The 24928-nt window shown below is 43.5% G+C and overlaps 1 protein-coding gene across 1 annotated transcript in view; it reads left to right on the forward strand.

The window, feature by feature from the left end:
- Positions 1-24567, forward strand: part of LOC311084350 (CD276 antigen homolog) — a 56141-nt gene extending 31574 nt beyond the window's left edge. The window contains exon 4 of the mRNA XM_084116321.1: positions 23608-24567. Coding sequence (XP_083972447.1) covers positions 23608-23753 — 146 coding nt within the window. The 3' untranslated portion in view covers positions 23754-24567. The remainder of the gene's footprint in view (positions 1-23607) is intronic.
- The last annotated feature ends 361 nt before the right edge of the window (positions 24568-24928 follow it).

Below are 24928 nucleotides of genomic sequence, written 5' to 3' on the forward strand. Positions count from 1 at the left end.
CGAGGCAGAGGTGGAACAGGTGGAGAGGGCCACAATAAGCCAGGCATCGTGTGTGCAATGGCACCAAGAGCGAGTGGGACGCATCACAGGGTCCATTGCACACCGTGTCCTGAAGGCTACTGTGCCAAGCTGCTCCTTTATCAACAGCATATGCCAGCAAAGGCACAGGCCAATTATGAAGCCATGGATCCAGTGGGGGAGGCACCATGAGGAAGATGGCCTGGCGACATACAAACATGCTCTTGGGATGGAAGGTACCACAGCTAATGCACTATCAGCCGCTATATACATCTGTGCTCCTGTTGGCCAACCTCACCTTAACCTCAACATAACCACGGCAGGTTTCAGAATTTGCCAGGCCATGTCATTCATGGGAGTGTCCTGTGATGGCTATGTGTCCTGTGACTGTTGTGGTGAGGGTGTGGTCGAAGTGAAGTGCCCTTACAGATGGGGGCAACAAACTTATAATGGATGGCAAGAGTGGCTAGAAGATCCAAAAGGACACCTGGAAAGCTTGTCAGCTTTGAAGAGGGACCATGCATATTTTACACAGGTAAGTCATATTTTTCATTACTATTGTAAATGGTACCCCCCTGGGGTGCGTTTCCCAAAACCATAGTTGCTAACTAAGTTAGCAACTAAGGTTTTGGGAAATGCACCCCTGGTCAGTTACAGAAACAGAGTTGTCATTGCATGTACAATGTTCGTAGGTCCAGATGCAGATGTTCGTCACTCAGCGAGCATATGCAGACTTCATTACATGGACTCCTCAGACTTGCCTGATATTCAGGGTTACAAGGGATGAGGAGTTCATCAATAATGCTGTCAGCGTCACTGAAAGATTTTGGTTAGAGCACATCTTTCCAAAATTACAGGAACTGAAAGATGCACAGGTAAATGGTTTCATTTGCAATCTGATTGTAAACAAATAAGGTCATTACAATTGGAAGTACCTTATTTATGAATTTATTTCATTTCTATTCATGTTTTGAAAACTGATGTAGCACACTGTGACTTTGTATGACATTGTAAACCTGGCTACAATATCAAAACAATATCAAAACAATGTAACAGTGTATTTAAAATCATGTTAGGATAACTGCAATAATGTACTGTGATTTCAATGTCAACAATGTCATATTTTCAAAATTAACAGTGCAGTTATAGCATGTGTTAATGTTAAGATACTGTATTTACATTTTTCTGTCAAGGAAGCTGAACACAGACAATTAGATAGAGGTGAAAATAGAAGAATAACAGTGTGCAGAGAAGGAGGTGGCGGAGTAGAACCATCAGGGTGCAGAGAAGGAGGTCCGTCAGGGTGCAGAGAAGGAGGTCCCTCAGGGTGCGAAGGAGGAGGTCCGTCAGGGTGCAGAGGAGGAGGTCCGTCAGGGTGCGAAGGAGGAGGTCCGTCAGGGTGCGGAGAAGGAGGTCCGTCCGGGTGCAGAGAAGGAGGAGGAGGTGGAGGAGGCCCGTCAGGGTGCAGAGGAGGAGGAGGTAGTGGAAGAGGTCCGTCAGGGTGCGGATGAGGAGGAGGAGGTGGGGTGGAGGAGGAGGTGGTGGGGTGGTGGAGGAGGAGGAGGTGGTGGAGGAGGTGGTGTTGGAGGAGGAGGTGGTGGTGGTGGAGGAGGAGGTGGAGGAGGCCCGTCAGGGTGCAGAGGAGGAGGAGGAGGTGGTGGAGGAGGCCCGTCAAGGGTTCCATTAGACACTTCTGGATAAGACAATCAACAGAGGGTACAATTAGAATGCAAGAATGATATTGTAGAGTAGCCGATCAAAATATGGTTCATTTGTTGCATCCTTACTTTATGATTTAATAGCGGCTGTACATAACACTGCCAGACATGTTCACTAATGCTGCACAGACATGCACAATTCTGTCAATCATGGCCTCTTCTCTGTTTTGTCGCTCATCCATCAGGCTCTTCACCAGACGCATAGGAAGTGGCCCATCCAGGATATGGTACCGGTTCTTCAGGGCACCAGTCACTCTCTCTGGGGAACATATCAATTGTCTAATCACCTGTTACTTTGGATTTGTAATAAAAAAACTCAAAAATAGTTCATGACTGACTCCTTATTCATATAATGCACAGCTAACTTATGACTCAATAACACTAACCAATGTGAATTCTGATGTTGGATGCCACACGAGAATATGCTACATCTTCTTCTTCTTCTTTTCGACCACGGGTGAAAGATGGTGTAATCAGCTCTGCACCCAAAATGGCAAAGTCATCCTTTAATGTGAAACCTCTGTCTGCAAGAATCTGATATAAACAATGTTTTAATATACTGTTCCTGTATTATATGGACATATTCAGTATCAAAGTATGGGAGCTGAGCGTGAAACTGTCTCTACAGTGTAGGCCTTCATAAGACATAAATAACATTTGAAATTAACAATTTACTTGATCTCCAATGTAATGGTACCTCGAAGACAGAAAATCAGAAGACCTCACAATATGTACATCTGAGGCTCTCCCACCCCAGCCTTTGGAGAGGTAGGTGATCGCTCCTGATGGGTGACAGGCGATGAAGTATTTCACAGTGGTCCAGTTTTTATATCTTGAGTATGTAATCGCTCTTTCAGGAAAGAAATAACACAGAAATGACATCAGTAATTAATCAGTCCGGTCCAGTAGTTTGTCCCGCTTACACGTTTTAAGTCTATTAAACATTTATACCCATATGTACTGGTTTTCAGCTGCTTGGAATGTTCGATTTGTATCTCAAAACAGTCTATTATACTGGTAAGTCTGGGATAATGAAGCAGAACCTCGGCAGGAACTGTACTCCTGATACACTCCCTGTCTGGCCAGGCGACCAAAAAAGAGACTTTGGCATACATTAAATCCAGCCAACAGGAGAATATACCAAGGAAGGTGCTGCGTGCTACATTTAAGATATAGCACATCAGGTCTGTTGATGGATTTTGTCGTAATTTCACTAATTTGATGAATAGCTGGTCCTGCGTTGACAGCTTGCACCGAGGATGTGGCACCACAAATTGTGCAAGGAACTGATGCAGAGTCTCAAACAATGTCCATGACAGGCCTGTCATATCTTTGCATTTCTCATCATTTCCCTTGACATTGTTTGCTGAAAATGTCACCCTTTCCAGCTCCATCACCACATCAAGTCTTTTCTGCCTGGCTTCATCCCGCTCTCTCCTTAAATGCATTATCTCCTCATGGAGCTGCTCTATCTCACCATGATGGTGACATGGAGGCATGGTAGATTCAACCAGCAGTTCATTTTCCATGGGAGGCACCGACGGTGTTTGTTGACTCTCTAGCTGCACTGGATCGGTATCCAGCTTGTGTTCACTTGGGGGAAGCAGTGTTTGTTGACTCTCTAGCGCCACTGGATCGGTATCCAGCTCGTGTTCACTTGGGGGAAGCAGTGTTTGTTGACTCTCTAGCGCCACTGGATCGGTATCCAGCTCGTGTTCACTCTCCGTAGTCTCTGTGTCTGGCGTGAGGACTTGTTGAGACAGTTCACATTGAAGTTTTTTACGAGAGCGATTCTTCAGTCTCTGCAGTCTATTCAATTTCAACGTCGATTGTGTTCTTTGTGGAAACACTGATGGCATGTAGTCCGGGTGATCTTCCTTGTCACTTTTAAAACCTACAGCAAAACGGTGTAAACAAACGAATGAATATGGGAGGTTATGTCTAAATTATATCTGACAGCAGTTATCAATATGACTATGTTGAAAGGGAAAGAGATAGGCCTACTCGGTTAGGCCTACCAAGTGTTTCTTAGCAGACGCGCTTCCATGCGAGTTTAGGTTCGACACTAGGCTACATAGTTTTGCTTAAGGTAGAATGATAAGGCTAATTATATATGCATGCCACTTTCTGAAAAAACCTTACACAGTTTTGATAATGTTAATAATGAACACAATGTTAACATAGCCTACCTGTGATGAAATGCCGACTGCACACACACACACATGCTTAGTCTTGGGATTCCACAACTTCCCTTGATCATCCTCACGCCTTATTGCTTGTAGCCATTTTGTCCTCCTTTCTGGTTCTGTGTGTTTATTAGGAAGGATGTAGAACTTAAATTCATAATTTGTTTGTTTATTGGCGGTACAGAAAACGACACAGCAACTCTTCGGCATGATTGTACCGTGTATTTCAATTAGCACCAAGGCAATGTTTTACCCCACGGACTAAATTCACATCACGTTACGGGGCAATCAAACCCCACAGCCAATCAGAACAGCCTGTGGGCGGAGTCTCGCGGCAAGTGCACAGCACCAGAGAGTAATTTGACGGCACTCGCAAGAAAATGGATAAGTAGGCTACATAATCAAATTCACAAATATTACACCATTTAAACATTATTAAAAATACATGGGCTACTGAGTTACTAAAACAATCTTCAAAGAATACACTTGTTTGTTCACAGTTTGAACGTTCTTGTTTCCATTTGTTTAATTTCAAGATCTGAGGTGAATTATCCATTGTTGCTTTTACAGCTACAAAGCTGGGAGCACTTAATGATATTCAAAGTCACATTACATGTTTTTAACATTAAACAAAGCACATAAACAGTACCTGAGATCATCATTGCCACACTTTGTGATTGATTCAGCTGCGGCGCCATCTCCTGTTGAGACGCGGGAATTCATTCAGTGCACAACTCTCACAGTGCATTTTGGGTATTCTCTAGCCTGGTGGTTTTCAACCTGTGGGCCGCCACCCATTAGGGGGCCTCAGTGATCCTCCAGGGGGGCCGCGAGATAGCTTAAAATTGATTTAAATATAATAATATTATTAATTAATTTTTATTATTAATACGTTGAATAAAAAAAGATAAATTAAGTTAATTAAAAATTAAATTAAACAAAGCACTACCTCTCTCGAAAGCATTCTGTGATTGTGTCGGAGCAGCACTGCTCTAGCCGTTGACCGTACATCAGTTGTACACTCGCTATTGCGGTGCATTGTGGGGTTGAATGAGTGCACTTGATTATGTCCACTATGGTTTCGGACAACACTAGAAATGGTTGTACCCTCAAATAGTGCCCTATTTAAGGGTATAGGGGGCGATTTCGGACACAGCCATAGTTTTTTTTTTTTGTCACCATTTGTCTGAGTTTAGTCATTGATTAGTTGCATGGTCCCTGATTGGTGTCACACCTGTTCCCTGTTCCTCCATCATCCATGGATCGTTATTCAAGCAACCCCTGACAGAGCACAAGACCGCTAAGATTGGATTATTTTGGGGGGATCGCTCCCTCGAGTATCACATGAGGGACTTCCTCAATCTGGTGTGCCTCACTCACTACCTCGAAGGCACGCCTGTCCGGGATGGTCCTCGAGGGAGCTTTGCTCAGTGTGGAGTGGGTTCTGGTTAGAAATGACTCACATGTTACCATCTACCTCGCTGATGAGGACATCGTTAGCCCCACTCCAGACCCAGAGCCCAGCCCTGTCAGCCATGCACGCCGCAGAAAAGCCAGAGCCCACCGCTGACTCAGAGCCAGAGCCAGCCTTTAAAACAGAGCCAGAACGATTGCCAGAGGCCAATTTTATCCTGGAGCCTGAGCCCAACGCGAAATCTGTCAATGTATGTGAGCCGGCAACAGCATCCATCATCATATTGGTGGAGTTTGTGGTGATGGATTGGAGCCCTGCCCACACTCTCGCTGAGGAACATAAACAAAGCTGGTTGTCTGAATTAATGTGTGATGAGCTGTATGAGGAGGTGTTTGCTTCTCAGATGGTCCTATCCAATTGCAAGTCATCGCGGGATGAGTTCAGTTCCAAGTCATCCAAGTTGTCCCTGGTTAAGCCCAGCTCCCAAGTCATCTTTGTCGTCCAGCACCAAATCTCCTTTGTTGTATATGGTCCTGCCCAGCATCGCTCTCCCTCCTCCACTGTCAATGCCATCTGGTTCATCGTCTCCGCGGTCTCCCTTTAGCCCCTCAGCTACTCCAGTGGTTCCACTCTGCTGCATGGATCCGTCTGGTGCTTCCCAGTCATCAGCTATGACTTGGCTCTTGGATCCCTCAGCTTCACTTCAAGCCTCCAAACCCAAGATTCAACCTCGGCCCCCTAACCCATCAGGTCTACCTTGCCTCCCCCGGTTCCACGGTTGACTGTCACCCTCAGACTTTCGAGTCAGCTGCTGTGTCTCGACCCTCCACCCGTCTGGCTCTGCTGGGCTCTTGCTTCCCTCCACCATTGTCCCACTCCCACCGTCTCCACCCCGCTCTGCAAAACCCTGGCTATTTGGCTAATTAATTTAATTTCATACAACAAAACTACAATAAATCAGTCCAAACTACAGTAGTCAACATTTGAATTGGATCAAAACCTTTCATCACAGTTATACATGAATTTTGAACAATACCCGTTCTTGACTTAGGACAACTTTAAACTTTTTTGATCCACTTCAAATGTTGACTGTAATTATTTTTCATTGGAAAAATTTAATTCAATTTCATGGAAAGGTTTTTCTTAATTTAATTAAGTTCACTCAACAAATATGTTTTACTTACACAAGAACTTAAAATAATTAAGTTTGTTTAACAAACTATTATTTGTTTAAATGTACTTGTTGTAGTCTTGTTGTAGTAGAAAGTTTTCCTTAATGCCTGGCTCACACTACAGGAGTTTTAGGCCGATTTAAGCCCGATTTTCTCCTCCCGAGAATCGGAGAAAAAATCTTTTTGAGGACCTCAATCGGTTCCGATGTTCGGCGCATATTATCTGGTAATGTGAGGCATTCACAGATCAAATCTTGCACCTCCCGATCTGCTCTCACACAAATTGGGCCTGCCCTGATCATATCAAACATGTTTGATATTTAGGATTTCAAATCGGGATAAGCAAGGCAGTGATTACGTCAGTTCTGTCACAATAGCCATATAAGAAACAAGTCTACAAGGAGACAGAAGTGACGGACATTTTGAAATGGCGACCACGAAACCTGCAGCACGGACTTCGGAGATGGAGGAGTGACTAGAGTGACTCGACTCCATGTTGACCCTGTCTCCCCAACCATTTCCTTATCCACACTCGTTTAATCTTCTGCTTTTGTTTTTTCTCACGACAAACAATAATTATTGATACAGCAAGTTGTCTTGTTACAGTATCCATATGTTTATATCCGCTTTTCCGCTTCCGATCTGCTGCGTGAGATCACGTGAGGCGCTTCCTCTGGCACAATAATCTTAATAACTTTTTGTAGTGTGTGATGCGCTGCGATTTTCAAATCCTGTAGTGTGTGTATGTTTAATATTTGAGGGAAGAAAATCTGCAAAGATTCTCCTTAAGTGTCCAGATTTCACAAACGGTTAGGATTTTAAAACTCCTGTAGTGTGAGCCAGGCATAATTCAATTCATTTTAATGAACACTCCCAGAAGCTGGTGTCTGGTTATACATCTTGTTTGCAGCAGGTCTTCACAGCAAAAGGATGTTCTACTAAGTACTAAAGATGCTTGTATATTCCCATAGTATAATTATACATTTCTTAAAATTATTTATATGATGAATTTTTATATTCACTCTGTTATGAGGATCATGTCTGTGGCTGCATAACGGACCATAGTGTGTTTATTTCTCTGGTAAATATTCAAAGATAAGATATGAGCGTGAGAGTGGGACTGACTAGCAATGTTCACAATTAACAAAATAAGCAAACCACATACTATATTTAAAACAAAATTCTGGGACAAAATTCTTGCATTATAAAAATGTGGAAACTCCACACGTGTTTGTTTTGCCACTAAAAAAGATGTTTTTCTTTAAGCGTGAGTCTTTGTAATGACATTTTAGTTAATGTAAATCTATGTCTCCTGTATGCTGGTAGCAAAAAATAAATCTTGTAACTACTTGTTGATTTAAACAACTAAGAATGATCATGTTCTCAGAGAAGGCCAGCTCTGACTTCCCCTCTCGTCTGTGTGGTCGAGGTTTGTGTTTCCGCTCACAGTTCGAGATGTGTGAATGATCACTATAGCAGATATTATTCATCTGGATCAGACAATGAAGATCATACAGCTGCAGATCTGTGAGTTTCTCACGTCACATTTGATTGAGTCAGTTTTCTTTTGATTTTATACCTTAACTAGATGTACCGCATGGCGGTACAAAATATGACCGCCGCTCAGGCCTGCACTGGCTTTCCACAAAAAGAAATGACGTGGAGCAATTTGGCTGTATTGCGTGTTTATGTATATACCTAAAAAATGTAGTAGTATGTGCATGTCTGTCTGTGTGTGTGTGTGTGTGTGTGTGTGTATGTGTGTGTGTTTGTGTATGTGTGTGTGTGTGTCTGTGCGTGTATGTATGCGTGCGTACATGTGTGTGCGCGTGTGTGTTTGTGTGTGTGTGTCTGTGCATGTGGATTTGTATGTGTGTGTGTATGGGTGTGTGTCTGTGCGTGTGGATGTCAGTGTGTGTGCATGCTTGCATTTGTTTGTATTCCTGCATGTGTGTGTGTGACAGTTAGGGTTGCCAACTTCAGAAAAGGAAAATGCGGGACAATCGTGGTTATTTATAGGAAAATGAGGGACACTCAAAATATTTGTACTGTATCACACAGTGTACGTCATTTCAGTGTCTGCAGTTAAGTTTGTGTTTAAAAGGTTATCAGACATAAACACATTTGTATTGCTTAACCTATTTATGTATTTAATTCTAAAAATAATTTTAATGTCATACATGAAAAAAGTCACATTACAAACAAACCATAGTTCAAAATAACAGCATTTATCTAAAATAGAAAGCTTTTTTAACATTATACACTAGGCTTACAGTTCAAAAGTTTGGGGTTAGTAAGATTATTTTTTGGGAAAAAAAATAAAGAAAGTAATTGCCTACTTTTATTCAGCAAGGATGCATTACATTAATCAAAAGTGACAGTTAAGATAATGTTACAAAAGCTTTCTATGTACTTTCTAAAAGCTTTAAAACATTAATAATAATCAGAAATGTTTTTTGAGCATATTATTCCCTCAGGTAGATTACATGTTTTCTTGCGTAGCTGGATGTTAGACTCATGAACAATAATCACGTTGTTTGCATTCGCCAAAACTGATTAGCCGAAATCAAAACGTGGACAGTGAAAGGAAATTACCGTTAGCGCGAGACGAGTCCGGCTTGAAGCGGAAGCGACCAGACGGCAGAGGATGTTCGCAAATCAAACAATGATTTGTCTCAAAACAGTGATTAAAAAAAGCTGTGATTGGATGATGACAGGTGTCGGTGATCATTCTCAAGTGTCGTGGTCAGCACTGCTGCTGTTGTATCAGTCAGTGGTTTATCAGCTTGTCAAAAAACGGGACACGGGAGGTCACGCAAGGGACAAATAAATTAGGGCCAAAATGCATGACGTCCCGCCTAATTCGGGACAGTTGGCAACCTTAGTGACAGTATCATCCAGAATAATATTGCATTTTCATTTTTTATGGGAAGGGCGCAAATCACAAATGAGTGATTATGGGCTAGGTTGATGTGGGCCCTTAAGAGCAACATACCATAAAAAGTTCTTCATCCTCGGTGCCACGGTTCAGGTAGTTATTTAGGAAAAACTGCATTTTTGGGGTTTGGGGGGGCCCAGCGCGGGGGGGGAGTGGCCCCCGGGGACCAAACGAAATTTTTCCGTAAAAGTCTAGTGGGGCTACATGCCCACCAAATTTCATGTTCCCCGGTGTTTCGGTGTCCCTGGTATCGTTGACGAAAAATTCAGAAGATGACGAAAAAAAAAAAAAAAAAAAACTTTGACAATCCCTATATGACCGCTTTCGCTAGCTACGCTAGCGGCGGTCATAATAAATGTGTCTTTCCCTCATAAATCTGTTCATGTTGTATCAAGCCACAGAGAGTCTAACAAACACACCAGTAACTTTAGGATCTGATGTGATTATAACCTGTGATCTTGATATAGAGATTTACTGGTACAAACTGAAATTACCGGATCCTCCAGTGTTGATCTTACGCACTTACAGCAGTACATTAGAAGGAGGTGACTATGAAAACAGCAGCTTTATACACAAATACTCAGTGAAAACTAACAGTCGTCTGTTCATCAAAAATATCACCATTGATGAATTAGGAGTTTATTATTGTGTGAAAACTAGTGAACCAACTAAATTCAACAGCGGCACCAAAATCTACATCAGCGGTGAGTTATTTTATCATTTCATGTCTTTATAAACCACATGATGGATTCCAGATTTCATATACTGTATGAAGATCTAATAATAGTTTTATTGTTCTGTTAAAGACTGAAACTGAATAAAGACTGAACTACAAACCTTTTACAGACTCCGTCCACAGGAATCAGACAGATGACGCTCCACAACACCAGATACCATGGAGAAATATGAAATATGAAATATCATCATATCTGTCCTGCTGAATGTGCTTCTGACCATTGCATTGTCACGGTCACGCTAAAACTGAAGAGAGGCGCAGGATCCAAATGCAGTAAACGGGGTTTTATTATAGGGCAATCCAAAAAAAGGGTAATCAACAAACAGGCAAGGGTCAAAATCCAGAATATCAGTCCAAAAACATAAAAATAACCAACTTGACTGGAGACAGGAAACTCGGGAACAAAGCGGTGTGACATCTAACATTGATCCACAAGGAACACAAGACAAACAGGGCTTTAAATACATGAATGACAAGGGGATAACGATAGACAGCTGGTGATTACAAACTACAGACACCTGGGTGTAATTACAGACAGAATTGTGGGAGAACAGAACACCGACACCACCGGCTCAGGAACTGGCACCGACACCACCGGCTCAGGAACTGGCACCGACACCACCGGCTCAGGAACTGGAACCGGCACCACCGGAACTGGCACTGGAACCGGCACCACCGGAACTGGCACCCACGACTCAGGCGCTGGAACTGGCACCACCGGCTCAGGCGCTGGAACTGGCACCACCGGCTCAGGCGCTGGAACTGGCACCACTGGAACTGGCACTGGAACTGGCACCACTGGAACTGGCACCAACGACTCAGGGACCGGAACTGGCACTGGAACTGGTACCACCGGCTCGGGCACTGGAACTGGCACCACCGGCTCGGGCTCGGGAACAGACACCGGCTCGGGAACAGACACCGGCTCCGGCTCGGGAACAGACACTGGAACTGGCACCACCGGCTCAGGCACTGGAACTGGCACCACCGGAACTGGCACTGGAACTGGCACCACCGGAACTGGCACTGGAACTGGCACTGGAACTGGCACTGGAACTGGCACCAACGACTCAGGGACCGGAACTGGCACCACCGGCTCGGGCACTGGAACTGGCACCACCGGCTCGGGCTCGGGAACTGGCACCACCGGCTCGGGCACTGGAACTGGCACCACCGGCTCGGGCACTGGAACTGGCACCACCGGCTCGGGCTCGGGAACAGACACCACCGGCTCGGGCTCGGGAACAGACACTGGCTCCGGCTCAGGAACAGACACTGGAACTGGCACTGGCACTGGAACTGGCACTGGAACTGGCACTGGAACTGGCACTGGAACTGGCACCAACGACTCAGGGACCGGAACTGGCACTGGAACTGGTACCACCGGCTCGGGCACTGGAACTGGCACCACCGGCTCGGGCACGGGAACTGGCACCACCGGCTCGGGCACGGGAACAGACACTGGCTCCGGCTCGGGAACAGACACTGGCTCCGGCTCGGGAACAGACACTGGCTCCGGCTCGGGAACAGACACTGGCTCCGGCTCGGGAACAGACACTGGCTCCGGCTCGGGAACAGACACTGGCTCCGGCTCGGGAACAGACACTGGCTCCGGCTCGGGAACAGACACTGGCTCCGGCTCGGGAACAGACACTGGCTCCGGCTCGGGAACAGACACTGGCTCCGGCTCGGGAACAGACACTGGAACTGGCACCACCGGCTCAGGGACCGGAACTGGCACTGGAACTGGTACCACCGGCTCAGGCACTGGAACTCAGACGACACCGGCTCCGGCTCAGGAACAGAAGACACCGGCTCCGGGTCAGGAACAGACGACACCGGCTCCGGCTCAGGAACAGACGACACCGGCTCCGGCTCAGGAACAGACGACACCGGCTCCGGCTCAGGAACAGACGACACCGGCTCCGGCTCAGGAACAGACGACACCGGCTCCGGCTCAGGAACAGACGACACCGGCTCAGGAACAGACTCTGACTGGGAAAACGTGACTTGAACAGTCTCTGGCTGGGCAGACGTGACGTGAACAGTCTCTGGCTGGGCAGACGTGACGTGAACAGTCTCTGGCTGGGCAGACGTGACGTGAACCTTCCCGGAAATCTCCAGGATCTTAAACAGTGTTAAAAATACTCCAACAATGTTTCAGCAGGCGTTTTGTCAGGAGATACAGGCTCTGTAGCAACCATTTTACCAGGTGACACAGGCTCGGCAGACGTGACGTGAACATTCTCTGTCTGGGCAGACTCGACGTGAATGGTCTCTGGCTGGGCAGACGTGATGTGAACAGTCTCTGGCTGGACGTGAACAGTCTCTGGCTGGACAGACGCAACATGAACCGTTACGGAGGGAGCCTTTCTCCTCCTCCTGTGTTTAGGAGCCACCGGACTCTGGACCACCTGCACTGGGACCACTGGGACCACCGGTGCTGGGACCACCGGCACTGGGACCACCGGCACTGGGACCACCGGCACTGGGACCACCGGAGCAGTCACAGAGGGGTTCCTCCTTCTCCTCCTCCGTCTCGGATGGCGAGGAGCAGGCTCCGAACTGGGTTCTGGGGCTTGAGCGGTGTCTGGTCTGGGCAGCGGCGATGCACACTCTGGACTGGGCAGCGGGGATGCAAACTCTGGGCTGGGCAGCGATGATGCAGGCGGGTCCGATGCATCCCACCGAGCACGATGGTGGAGATATTTCGTGAAGCCCGGAAAATCTAAAATTTCCAGCCCCTTCATCTCCCACCGAGGCAAGGGATCATCCAGACTAACATTAAATAAGTCCTTTAAAGCCATCTCTCCCAATGTCAGTCCCTCCGCAGCAGCGCTGAATTTGAGCGCAAAGCTCGATACGTCGGTCCCCCTCTGACGGAGAGACCTTAAGGCTGCGTACCTTGCAATTCTCTCCCGAGAAAAACCGGGCGCAAAACCCCGTCCTGCTGGATCCATCTCTGGGTGGATCAATCTGTCACGGTCACGCTAAAACTGAAGAGAGGCGCAGGATCCAAATGCAGTAAACAGGGTTTTATTATAGGGCAATCCAAAAAAAGGGTAATCAACAAACAGGCAAGGGTCAAAATCCAGAATATCAGTCCAAAAACATAAAAACAACCAACTTGACTGGAGACAGGAAACTCGGGAACAAAGCAGTGTGACATCTAACATTGATCCACAAGGAACACAAGACAAACAGGGCTTTAAATACATGAATGACAAGGGGATAACGATAGACAGCTGGTGATTACAAACTACAGACACCTGGGTGTAATTACAGACAGAATTGTGGGAGATGAAGTTCTTAGTGCAAGACACCGTGGGGGTAAGGAGGACATCTAGTGGAGACCTGGGGAAACACAACCAGACACTGTGACATGCATTAATAGGTTTGTACTTGTTTTACTACAGTAAAAGTGTCATTGAACTACAAGAAGACAAACTCTATAGATCTACTAAATGTAGCCGGTTCACACAGAACGTGTTTTTCTATTCCACTGCGCTACTTTTGCATTGTTTTTTAATGTAAACGCTTACTGTTTCAGCATCTTGTGCGAGACATGGCGTTCTAAAAATGCCTAAAAAAAAGTTAAACTTTTAAAGGGATACTCCACTTTAAAATGAAAATTCTGTCATACTCACCCTCATGTTGTTTCAATCCTTTATGAATTTCTTTCTTCTGCTGAACAGAAAGCAAGATATTTAGAAGAATATCAGTAACCAGACAGTTTCTGGTTTCATTGACTTCCATAGTATATATTTTTTTCCTACTATGGAAGTCAATGAGACCAGAAACTGTCTGGTTACTGATATTCTTCTAAATATCTTCCTTTCTGTTCAGCAGAAGAAAGAAATTCATACAGGACTGAAACAACATGAGGGTGAGTATATGATGACAGAATTTTCATTTTAAAGTGGAGTATCCCTTTAAATTTTTCTCTCTAGACACTTTTTTCATTCCCCTGGTCTGAATCTGACATTTTTCACAGTAAAACACACTCTCTGTGAATCAGCTCTTGGACTGTTACAATGTGTGAATTCAGTGATATTCATATTCAGTGCTGTTTCAGGAATGATGAAGAGCTTTATTAATGCAACTGGAAAATCTGCGGCTCAAAACTCAAATAATCCACAGGTAAGATCTTCAATATTAATATATGTTATCTTATTTTGTCTTCTATTATGCTGGAGATTCTTACAGTGCAACTTCAAGCTGCACAATATTCATTAAATGATCTGAAATGTTTATGACCAGCTGACTGTACATTATGTCTATCATACTGTATATGTCCATTCATATATAATATCGTCCTCTTTCAGTGTGCTGAAGTTGATTTCTTCATGTGCTCCAGTAACACCAGGCCTAGTCAGGAGCAGAGCACTACTGTCTACTACAGCCAATGTGTGATGTGATACACTTTATGAATACAAAGTGTGCCTACATATGCTTTTTTTTAACAAACTAAAATTTACTGTTATTATGTTTTATATGTGTGGATTTTAATTTCCATTTATGACTTTGCTTCTTTGTATGTAAATATGCAGTGTGTGTATGATAGTAACACTTTTTGCTGGTACTGTTTTAAGTGGAGATCTTGCTTATATATAGTAATATAATCATTTTTTTCTCTCTCTATTATAAGTGTGCTGACATGCTCAGCAGTAAAAGTGGTAAACCACATGGCAAATGAGCTTTCTTGGGGCTGAAGCAGCTTTTTTTTTATCAGCAAAATGTGTAGTTGTTCTTGATATTAAATCACACATCACATAAAACAATTTTTTTGAAATCATGACATTTTCTGCTAGTTTATGTTTAATATTTTACATAGATTTGACAAAGCTTGAAGTCAAGAAAACAAATGTCAATAAATGTAAAGATTTTTTTGGCATGCATATTAATTGTTTTTAATATTTTTTGCACATATTTAAAAACATCTAATAGGGGTGTAACGATACCCTAATTCACGATTCGATACATATCACGATACTGAACTCACGATACGATATTATTGTGATACTCCAAGACATATAATAAAAGGTTAAGAAAATATTTACTGTTGATTAAATGCTAAATTTGATATAATATTGTGGGTGTAAATCAATAGGCTTGGACAATGGTGACATCAGAATAAATATATTCATGATTCTGAACCTGAAAATACAGAATTATTTTAGACGAATATGCTTGCACTCTGTCACTGGCTAGATATATTTAAAATAATGTAGGCCACTTTTTACTGGTAACATAAGACTTATAACATAAGCATTATCAGGACCCACTAATATTCCCCCATTATTATACATTATATTCAACATAATATATTGTAGTTTAATGTAGTACTGACTCTGAAAACTTAAAAATGGCAGCAAATACAGCATTTTTGTATTGCGATATATTGTGACACAATATATTGTTACACCCCTAACATCTAACTTTTGCACAGTTTTCTTTTTTGTGGTTAACACAAGCATGGTTTCGTGCAAATGAAGTGTTCCACTGGTTTGGTCACTTGATGAACAACACGATCACACACACTTGCTGCATCAAGTGGTTTAAACTTTAACCAAGTGAACATGACACGAAACACCATGGTAACACTTTACAATTATTTATGTTCCATTTATTAACATAAGTTAACTTAAATAGTAAAAATGAACTAACAATGAAAAGAAATACTTCTACAGCATTTATTAACTTTAATTCATGCTAATTAAATTTTGATTGAAATTTATTGAAATACATTATTAAAAACAAAAGTTGTATCTGTAAATATTATTTAATGAACCTGAGCTAACATGAACTTACAATGAACAGCTGAATTTGTATTAACTAACATTAAAAAATATTAATAAATTGTATAACAAATGTGAGAAATAAGTTTCACACTTCCTATTATTTTCTAGTTAAAAGAAATTCAATCCAGATTAATTAAAATACATTCTCACTTGCCTCAAGGATAAATATTGTTAATGGTGAATTAGTGGATAATTCTGTCAAGAGACAGAAACTAAAAACCTCCTCTAAACTAATGAGTTAATAATCACGGGTTAGAACGAGAATAGTTGAAGAAAACATCATATATGTGTTTGAATGACACTGAAGAAAAAAAATTGGGCTGTTCTCAGTGTCTTGGGTCATTTTGCTGCCAGTGAATTAGAGATAAATAAATATTTTTAAAAATACAAGAGATTATATATATAGGTCAAGGGTTGAGTTTTGAACAAACAGACAAAAACGCTAAACGTGTGGCCAGAGCAAACCTGCCTTTAACTTCCTCTTGATTGTGGTTAATCACACTATTCATTTGAAAGCTCTGGGGTAAAGTTACATCTCTACAGTCGTGTGAAAGAAACAGTTTATTGTACTTCATAAATATTTTATTGTTCTTTATAAGTTGATTTATAATGTTTAATGACACAATAATCCATATTTAGTGTGTCTGTGGTGTTTATTCCACAGATCTGCTCATATGGTGTGAAGCTGCGGAGACTTTAACTGATCAACTAACAGATTTGGGTCAAAATGTGACTATAAACTGTGATCTTGATGTAAAGGAGGTTAACTGGTTATTACTGAAACTACCAGATTCTCCGGTTTTGATATTACGCACTTTCTCATCTACAACTCCTCATTACTACAATAATAGATTTAGACAAAAATATTCAGTGCAAAGAAAACCTCATCTATTCATAAATAATGTCACTATTGATGATTTAGGACTTTATTACTGTGTGACCACAGACGCTCCTCCTAAATACAGCGACGGCACCAGACTACACATCACTGGTGAGTGAACATTCAGTGATCATATTGATGTCATACAATTAATTATTATACAATGCATCCTTTTTAGACCGTTATGTAAAGTAACTAAAACGTTTCAATGGATGCACAGTGCTGAATATATTATATATTATGTAGAACCGACTGCAGAGATCCAGAATCAAACAGTGGTGAAGAACATTGAGAAGAATCAGACACATTGGCAGACTATTATCTTCATATCTGCTTTCATAAATGGTCTTCTGATCATTGTGATCATAGGTGAGCTCTTTGGTGAAATTATATGTGTATGGCTCCAAATGTGGACATTGTGCTCTTGAATTCTCACTATAATATCAGTATGCTATTTAAAAAAACAAAAACAAAAACTAAGAATCTCTCACAGCTCTTTATAGTGACTACAATTGTTATATTACAGAAAGAACAAAACCATGAAATGTTGGTGAATGAATAATGTTTTTGTCTAAACTACTCATTTAATGATAAATCTGAATTCACTTTGCCACTTTTAAGGACTCTTAAAGATGTTTGTTCATGCAAGAAACGGAGACGACTTGAAACAATTTCAAGACACAGACCTACAAAATCTTCAAGATATGGATTTCGAACAACCTCAAGACTCAACACAAACACTGATATGTTACATGAAAATATAATCTAAACAATATGTCTTTCTCTTTGTTAAAGTATAAAGCTTATAAATATGGTTGATATCAATGTATGTGCTGTTTAGGGGCAAGTAAATACAAAAAACGTAATACCCAATTATGCATAATATGTCCTAGAATCAGGAATATGTGACCAGAAATAATGTTTTCATGTTTCCTGCTGGCTTTTGTAATTTGTTTATTCCTGTTGAAACAAACAAAAACAAAAAGTCACAGCACAAAGGAAATGCCTCCTGACCACAAGAGAGCAGTGTTGAGCAAGAAAACCAGGATTTAAAAAAACTTTTACTGACAATAAATCCAAAACATTGACTATATTGACTACATTGGCTATAAATGTACAAAATAAAACCAAGTTGCATTTCCGTTGTGTTGTGAACCTTTGAATCTTAGGATGTGGATTTTGTCTATTTGATAAATTTAGGTCATATTAAAACTTATTTCACGAGTTCCTTTGCCCATATAATCTTTAAGCTAATAAGGTTAAGTGTATTTTGCTTGCTGTCTGCAGTGGAGGGGCTTGAGGAAGCAGCTTCAACTCGAGCTTAGATATTCCCCCCCCAGTGGGACTACTAATGCTTGGATGATGAGTATGGTAGCAAGATGCCTAAATTATGTTGGTGGAGTTGGGGAGGTGTAGGGATACAAAAACAGCTGATGCCAGAACAAGGTGAGCGGCTGCTTATATGATCCAGCAGTTAATTGAAAGATTAGATGGGTTCACTCTTCCCGAAATTACATTGTGAACTTCACTTAGAGACATTTATCATGTGTTCATCATTTATTTTACTGCGTTGTAAATGTATTTTATGTATAGGTTTATTATCAGTAAAATCACCTTTCTTAAGAGACAAACTTGTGAAATGTGTCCGAGTGCGGTCCGCCTTGCTCTGATGTCATGCTGATGTATGTCAAAAATCTCTCGCGATCGCAAGGCGGACGTGTCAGATTCTGCAGTCGAGCGCAGTTGCTCTCCACCGACTGGGCTGATCAAAAGCATGATGGGAAACGACTTGCTGACGACACAGCTTAATGCTCATTGGTTTAAACAACCGTGATGTATTGTTCTCTTTTAAAATGTTTGATTTTAAAACTCTGATATCATGTTTTATGTGTATACGTTATGTGTGAATATTCCCAAACTATCTGCTATCTCTGGGTTATGCAATGTAATTTAAAAAAGTATGGTTTTTAGTGGTGGGGGGAAAAATCGATTCTGTTCAGTATCGCGATATTTTGCGCACGCAATTATATCAAAACAGTAGCGCAAAGTATTGCAATATTTAATTTGGGTTTTCTCCATTGGTTTTCTCTGAGTTTACTCTGATAATTTACATTTGCGTATTACATCCACAAGGTGGCGCTTGTTGCTGTGCTTTGTTGCCGTGCATTCAACAGCAAATTCAAATGAAAATGGCTTCACCATCACAACCGGTTGTACACGACGCTCCGTCTTCTTTCAAATCGAAAGTGTGGGCATGTTGACCAACTCCTTTTTCTAAACAATAATGCCAATATTCCCAAATTAATTTTGGTTGATGACCTTGCAGCCAACAGAACTGGACTCTAGCAGTAGGCTACACATTTTTGTTTATTTTTCTCAATTTGATTCAGGTTTATGTTACTCTATTGTATTTAAATCATTTTAAGTTATGTGCTGGGAGCTCACCATTCATGTGAGAGGTCTCCTATTCAGAGAATAATTATGTCCTGTCCTGTAATAAGGTCCTGTGTCCTGAATGTTCAAGGATTAAGTTTTTGCACTTCAGTTAGATAATGTCCACAGAATTAAATGTGACATTTGAAGTGAGTTGAGCAGTCTTATTTTTTGTAATGCCTTTGAATAATATGGGGGACATGAATTGCAATATATTGCAGAATCGAATCGCAATACATTTTTTCCAATTCCCACCCCTAATGGTTTTTCATGTAACAGTTTATTTATTGTTTTCTTATTAAAGTTGTTACTCTTGTCTCCAGTGTTTCTGCAGGACTCTGTTGAAATCAGTGGTGTTGTTGGAGGCTCTGTCATCTTGCCATGTACAAAGAGAGAAAGCTAAAGACAGAGGAAATTGATGTGTTTTGGAGATACGAACAAAAAACTATAGTTTATGATACTGAAAAATGCGTTACCTTAACAGAAAACCAGAATGCAATGTTTAAAGGTCGAACAGAAGGTTTTCCCTCAGAGTATGCGGATGGAAACTTCTCTCTCAGACTCTCCGATCTGAGACTCACCGATGCTGTAACGGTCACCAGCTGGAGTGCCCTTGAGAGCCACCAGAGGGCACTCCACATAAGACTATTATCACTCACAAACTACATTTCCCATAACTCACTGCCCGGACTCATCATCACTTATCACTGATCACATTCAACTGTACCTCATTCACTGATTGCATTCACCTGTGTCTCATCATCCTGTTAGTCTCAGTCTATTTATACCATGTTCATTTATTCACTCACTGCGAAGTCTTGTTTGTGTCACACTGCATTTCTGAGCGTTCTCTTGGTTTTCTTGTCTCTTGGTTTTCTTGTCTCTTGGTTTTCTTGTCTCTTGGTTTTCTTGTCTCTTGGTTTTCTTGTCTCTTGGTTTTCTTGTCTCTTGGTTTTCTTGTCTCTTGGTTTTCTTGTCTCTTGGTTTTCTTGTCTCTTGGTTTTTGGATATCTTGCCTCTGGTCCCTGGATTACTCTCTTGCCTCTGGTCCCTGCCTTGTTTGTTTGTTTGTTTGTTTGTTTGTTTGTTTGGACTGCCTATCTGTGTATGACCCTTGCCTGTACGACCTTCCTTATTAAAAGCTGCATTTGGATCGATCTTCGTGTCTCGGAGCAGTTCGTAACAGAAGACTTCGCCTCACATAGATCCAGCAGCTGAGAACTCACCATCATGAATTCAGCAGTCAAGATTACGCATCTCCGTCAAGGAGATCAACCCATCGAGAGTTACATTGTTGACTTTCTGGAGCTTGCTCACCTGACTTCTATGGATGAGGTATGCCTTATGATATTTTTTCGTGGAGTGCTATCCGAGCCGCTCAGCTCTGCTATGCCACTGCACAATCCCCAATGGACTTTAGGATTTTATATTTATTTGGCCCTGCAACTGAGTGGTTCTGCCTATGCTGTGGGGATCACGGAGGAGAAGCATGGTACTCTCACATTAGCCCTCATTCCTCAGCCTCGTCCTGTCACGTCCTCCGAGGCTGAGCTTCTCCACGCCAGTCCAGCCGAGCCTGCACTTCACGTCAGTCCTGCCGAGCCAGAGCCAGAGCTTCACGTCAGTCCTGCCCAGCCAGAGCCAGAGCTTCACGTCAGTCCTGCCCAGCCAGAGCCAGAGCTTCACGTCAGTCCTGCCCAGCCAGAGCCAGAGCTTCACGTCAGTCCTGCCCAGCCAGAGCCAGAGCTTCACGTCAGTCCTGCCCAGCCAGAGCCAGAGCTTCACGTCAGTCCTGCCCAGCCAGAGCCAGAGCTTCACGTCAGTCCTGCCCAGCCAGAGCCAGAGCTTCACGTCAGTCCTGCCCAGCCAGAGCCAGAGCTTCACGTCAGTCCTGCCCAGCCAGAGCCAGAGCTTCACGTCAGTCCTGCCCAGCCAGAGCCAGAGCTTCACGTCAGTCCTGCCCAGCCAGAGCCAGAGCTTCACGTCAGTCCTGCCCAGCCAGAGCCAGAGCCAGAGCTTCACGTCAGTCCTGCCCAGCCAGAGCCAGAGCCAGAGCTTCACGTCAGTCCTGCCCAGCCAGAGCCAGAGCTTCACGTCAGTCCTGCCCAGCCAGAGCCAGAGCTTCACGTCAGTCCTGCCCAGCCAGAGCCAGAGCTTCACGTCAGTCCTGCCCAGCCAGAGCCAGAGCTTCACGTCAGTCCTGCCCAGCCAGAGCCAGAGCTTCACGTCAGTCCTGCCCAGCCAGAGCCAGAGCTTCACGTCAGTCCTGCCCAGCCAGAGCCAGAGCTTCACGTCAGTCCTGCCCAGCCAGAGCCAGAGCTTCACGTCAGTCCTGCCCAGCCAGAGCCAGAGCTTCACGTCAGTCCTGCCCAGCCAGAGCCAGAGCTTCACGTCAGTCCTGCCCAGCCAGAGCCAGAGCTTCACGTCAGTCCTGCCCAGCCAGAGCCAGAGCTTCACGTCAGTCCTGCCCAGCCAGAGCCAGAGCTTCACGTCAGTCCTGCCCAGCCAGAGCCAGAGCTTCACGTCAGTCCTGCCCAGCCAGAGCCAGAGCTTCACGTCAGTCCTGCCCAGCCAGAGCCAGAGCTTCACGTCAGTCCTGCCCAGCCAGAGCCAGAGCTTCACGTCAGTCCTGCCCAGCCAGAGCCAGAGCTTCACGTCAGTCCTGCCCAGCCAGAGCCAGAGCTTCACGTCAGTCCTGCCCAGCCAGAGCCAGAGCTTCACGTCAGTCCTGCCCAGCCAGAGCCAGAGCTTCACGTCAGTCCTGCCCAGCCAGAGCCAGAGCTTCACGTCAGTCCTGCCCAGCCAGAGCCAGAGCTTCACGTCAGTCCTGCCCAGCCAGAGCCAGAGCTTCACGTCAGTCCTGCCCAGCCAGAGACCGTGTACGCCACGTCTTCCACGCCTGTGTCTTCGGACAAGATGGCCGACTCCACGCCTGTGTCTTCGGACAAGATGGCCGACTCCAAGCCTGTGTCTTCGGACAAGATGGCCACCGCATCCTCTGAGCCTGTGTCTGTTCCTGAGCCTGTTCCTGTTCCAGTTCCTGACCCTGAGCCTGAGCCTGAGCTTGAACCTGTTCCTGTTCCTGTGTTTGTTCCTGTTCCTGACCCTGACCCTGAGCTTGTTCCTGAGCCCGTTCCTGTTCCTGAAACCGTTCCTGTTCCTGAACCGTCGGAACCGCCTTGGCCGCCTGAAGGGTCGTCTCCTCCCTGGCCGCCTGAAGGGTCATCTCCGCCCTGGCCGCCTGAAGGGTCATCTCCGCCCTGGCCGCCTGCACAGCCTGCTCCGCCTGCTCCGCCCTGGCCGCCTGCACAGCCTGCTCCGCCTGCTCCGCCCTGGCTGCCTGCACAGCCTGCTCCGCCCTGGCCGCCTGCACAGCCTGCTCCGCCCTGGCCTTCCGCCCTGCCGGAGTATTCAGGTCCTCTTCCGCTGCACGGGCCTGGCCCTCCATCCCGCCCCTGGGTCCGCCTCCGCTCCACCTCCCTCCTGGACAGTTTTAGGAGCGTCTGGAATCCGCTCCTTAAAGGGGGGGCTATGTAACGGTCACCAGCTGGAGTGCCCTTGAGAGCCACCAGAGGGCACTCCACATAAGACTATTATCACTCACAAACTACATTTCCCATAACTCACTGCCCGGACTCATCACTTATCACTGATCACATTCACCTGTACCTCATTCACTGATTGCATTCACCTGTGTCTCATCATCCTGTTAGTCTCAGTCTATTTATACCATGTTCATTCATTCACTCACCGCGAAGTCTTGTTTGTGTCACACTGCATTTCTGAGCGTTCTCTTGGTTTTCTTGTCTCTTGGTTTTTGGATATCTTGCCCTGTTCCCTGGATTACTCTCTTGCCTCTGGTCCCTGGATTACTCTCTTGCCTCTGGTCCCTGCCTGTTTTGTTTGTTTGTTTGTTTCTCTGTTTGGACTGCCTATCTGTGTATGACCCTTGCCTGTACGACCTTCCTTATTAAAAGCTGCATTTGGATCGATCTTCGTGTCTTTGAGCAGTTCGTAACAGATGCAGGACAGGTCTCCTGTGCTATCCCAGATGCGGAAAAGGAACACAAACTAACGCTTCTAGTCAGAGGTACGTGGAAACCGTTATTACTCACATAGGCAGTTTGAGTCATTTGATAAAAGGATGTGCAATGCCTCAACAAATATATTTTTAGCTTTAAGCTTTAGCAATTATTTTGTCATTAATTATCATCCAGCATGTGCATTGTATGCCTTTGTTGTATTTTTAGTCAATTACTGTCTCAATAGTAATATGTTTTCATATTTGTGAATTTCTTTTTTGTCTAACAGCAATGACTACTATAGCACCTACTACAGTGTCTACTCCAAAATCAACAGTGAATACAAGAAGCTCCTCCATGAGAGCACAGCCAGAAGGGATTGTAACTTTCCTGTTGCTGTTTTGTATTTTGCACTATATCAGAGTAATTTGCTAGACTGCTAGACTGCTGTATTGCTGTAGTGCCTTTCTTTAATGTATAGTTACAGTCGTTTGTACCTGGACCCCAAATGTTCTGACTGCTGTATGAAACTGTGGACAAAATGATTATTGCATATATATGTCTGATATTACTTTATTTTTATTTATTTGAAGTTCAAACCCATTATGGATTATGTTATGTTTACATTATACATTATGTAACGGATACTGATAAAGAACAGGTCATTCTTGACTCTATTGTTAAGGGTCTGTTACATGGGGAAATGAAGCACACTGCACTGAGAGTTCACACAAGGGCAGTTAATGTAGTTAGAAGGGACTTAACATATTTGCTAGCTGTACACCTTTGAATTTCTGTAAATGTTTTTAGATCATCAGTATAAAATTATTTTCACACATGAGTCAGATATAGCTTTAAGAAGCTGACAAACAAGTTAAGTTGTGCATGGCACAAAACTCATGATATGTGTTACCATGTTGATAGCCGTCGAGCTTTGTCCAGGTTTTATTTTTTCTACATTATTTTCTGGTGTGTTTGTTTTTGTTACAAACTGATTAACTATGAAAAGAACAGCGACATAAATATATACTCACAGTAGTACAAGTATACTTATAACCTGCTGGTTATGTCCTCCATTTTCAAGCTTGACTGAATAAAAATGTCTGCTAAATGAATAAATGTATATTTACAGTTTTGTAAAACTTTCAAAAGTATGCAGATTTTTTTTAATAGTTTGTAATAATAGAGCTCAGATAAATTAAGCCTAAATAATGTGATTGTGCAGCATTCGGAGGTAAACAATCAGAAGTATTGTGCATTCAGTTTACCATCTTAAATAATAATCTGAAATAAGATTTGTAGCTCTGACAGACTTACATTACACATAACTATTACTTACTTCAACATATGATGTTGATTTAACAAAAATGTAAGAATTATCGTGCTCTCAGAGAAGGCCAGCTCTGACTTCCCCTCTCGCTGTGTGGTCGAGGTTTTATCTAAAGCTGCTGATGTTTCCGCTCACAGTTCGAGATGTGTGAATGATCACTATAGCAGATATTATTCATCTGGATCAGACAATGAAGATCATACAGCTGCAGATCTGTGAGTTTCTCACGTCACATTTGATTGAGTCAGTTTTCTTTTGATTTTATATCTTAATAAATGTG

Source organism: Abramis brama (genome assembly GCF_963993115.1).
Source record: "Abramis brama genome assembly, chromosome: 6".
Taxonomy (NCBI): domain Eukaryota; kingdom Metazoa; phylum Chordata; class Actinopteri; order Cypriniformes; family Leuciscidae; genus Abramis; species Abramis brama.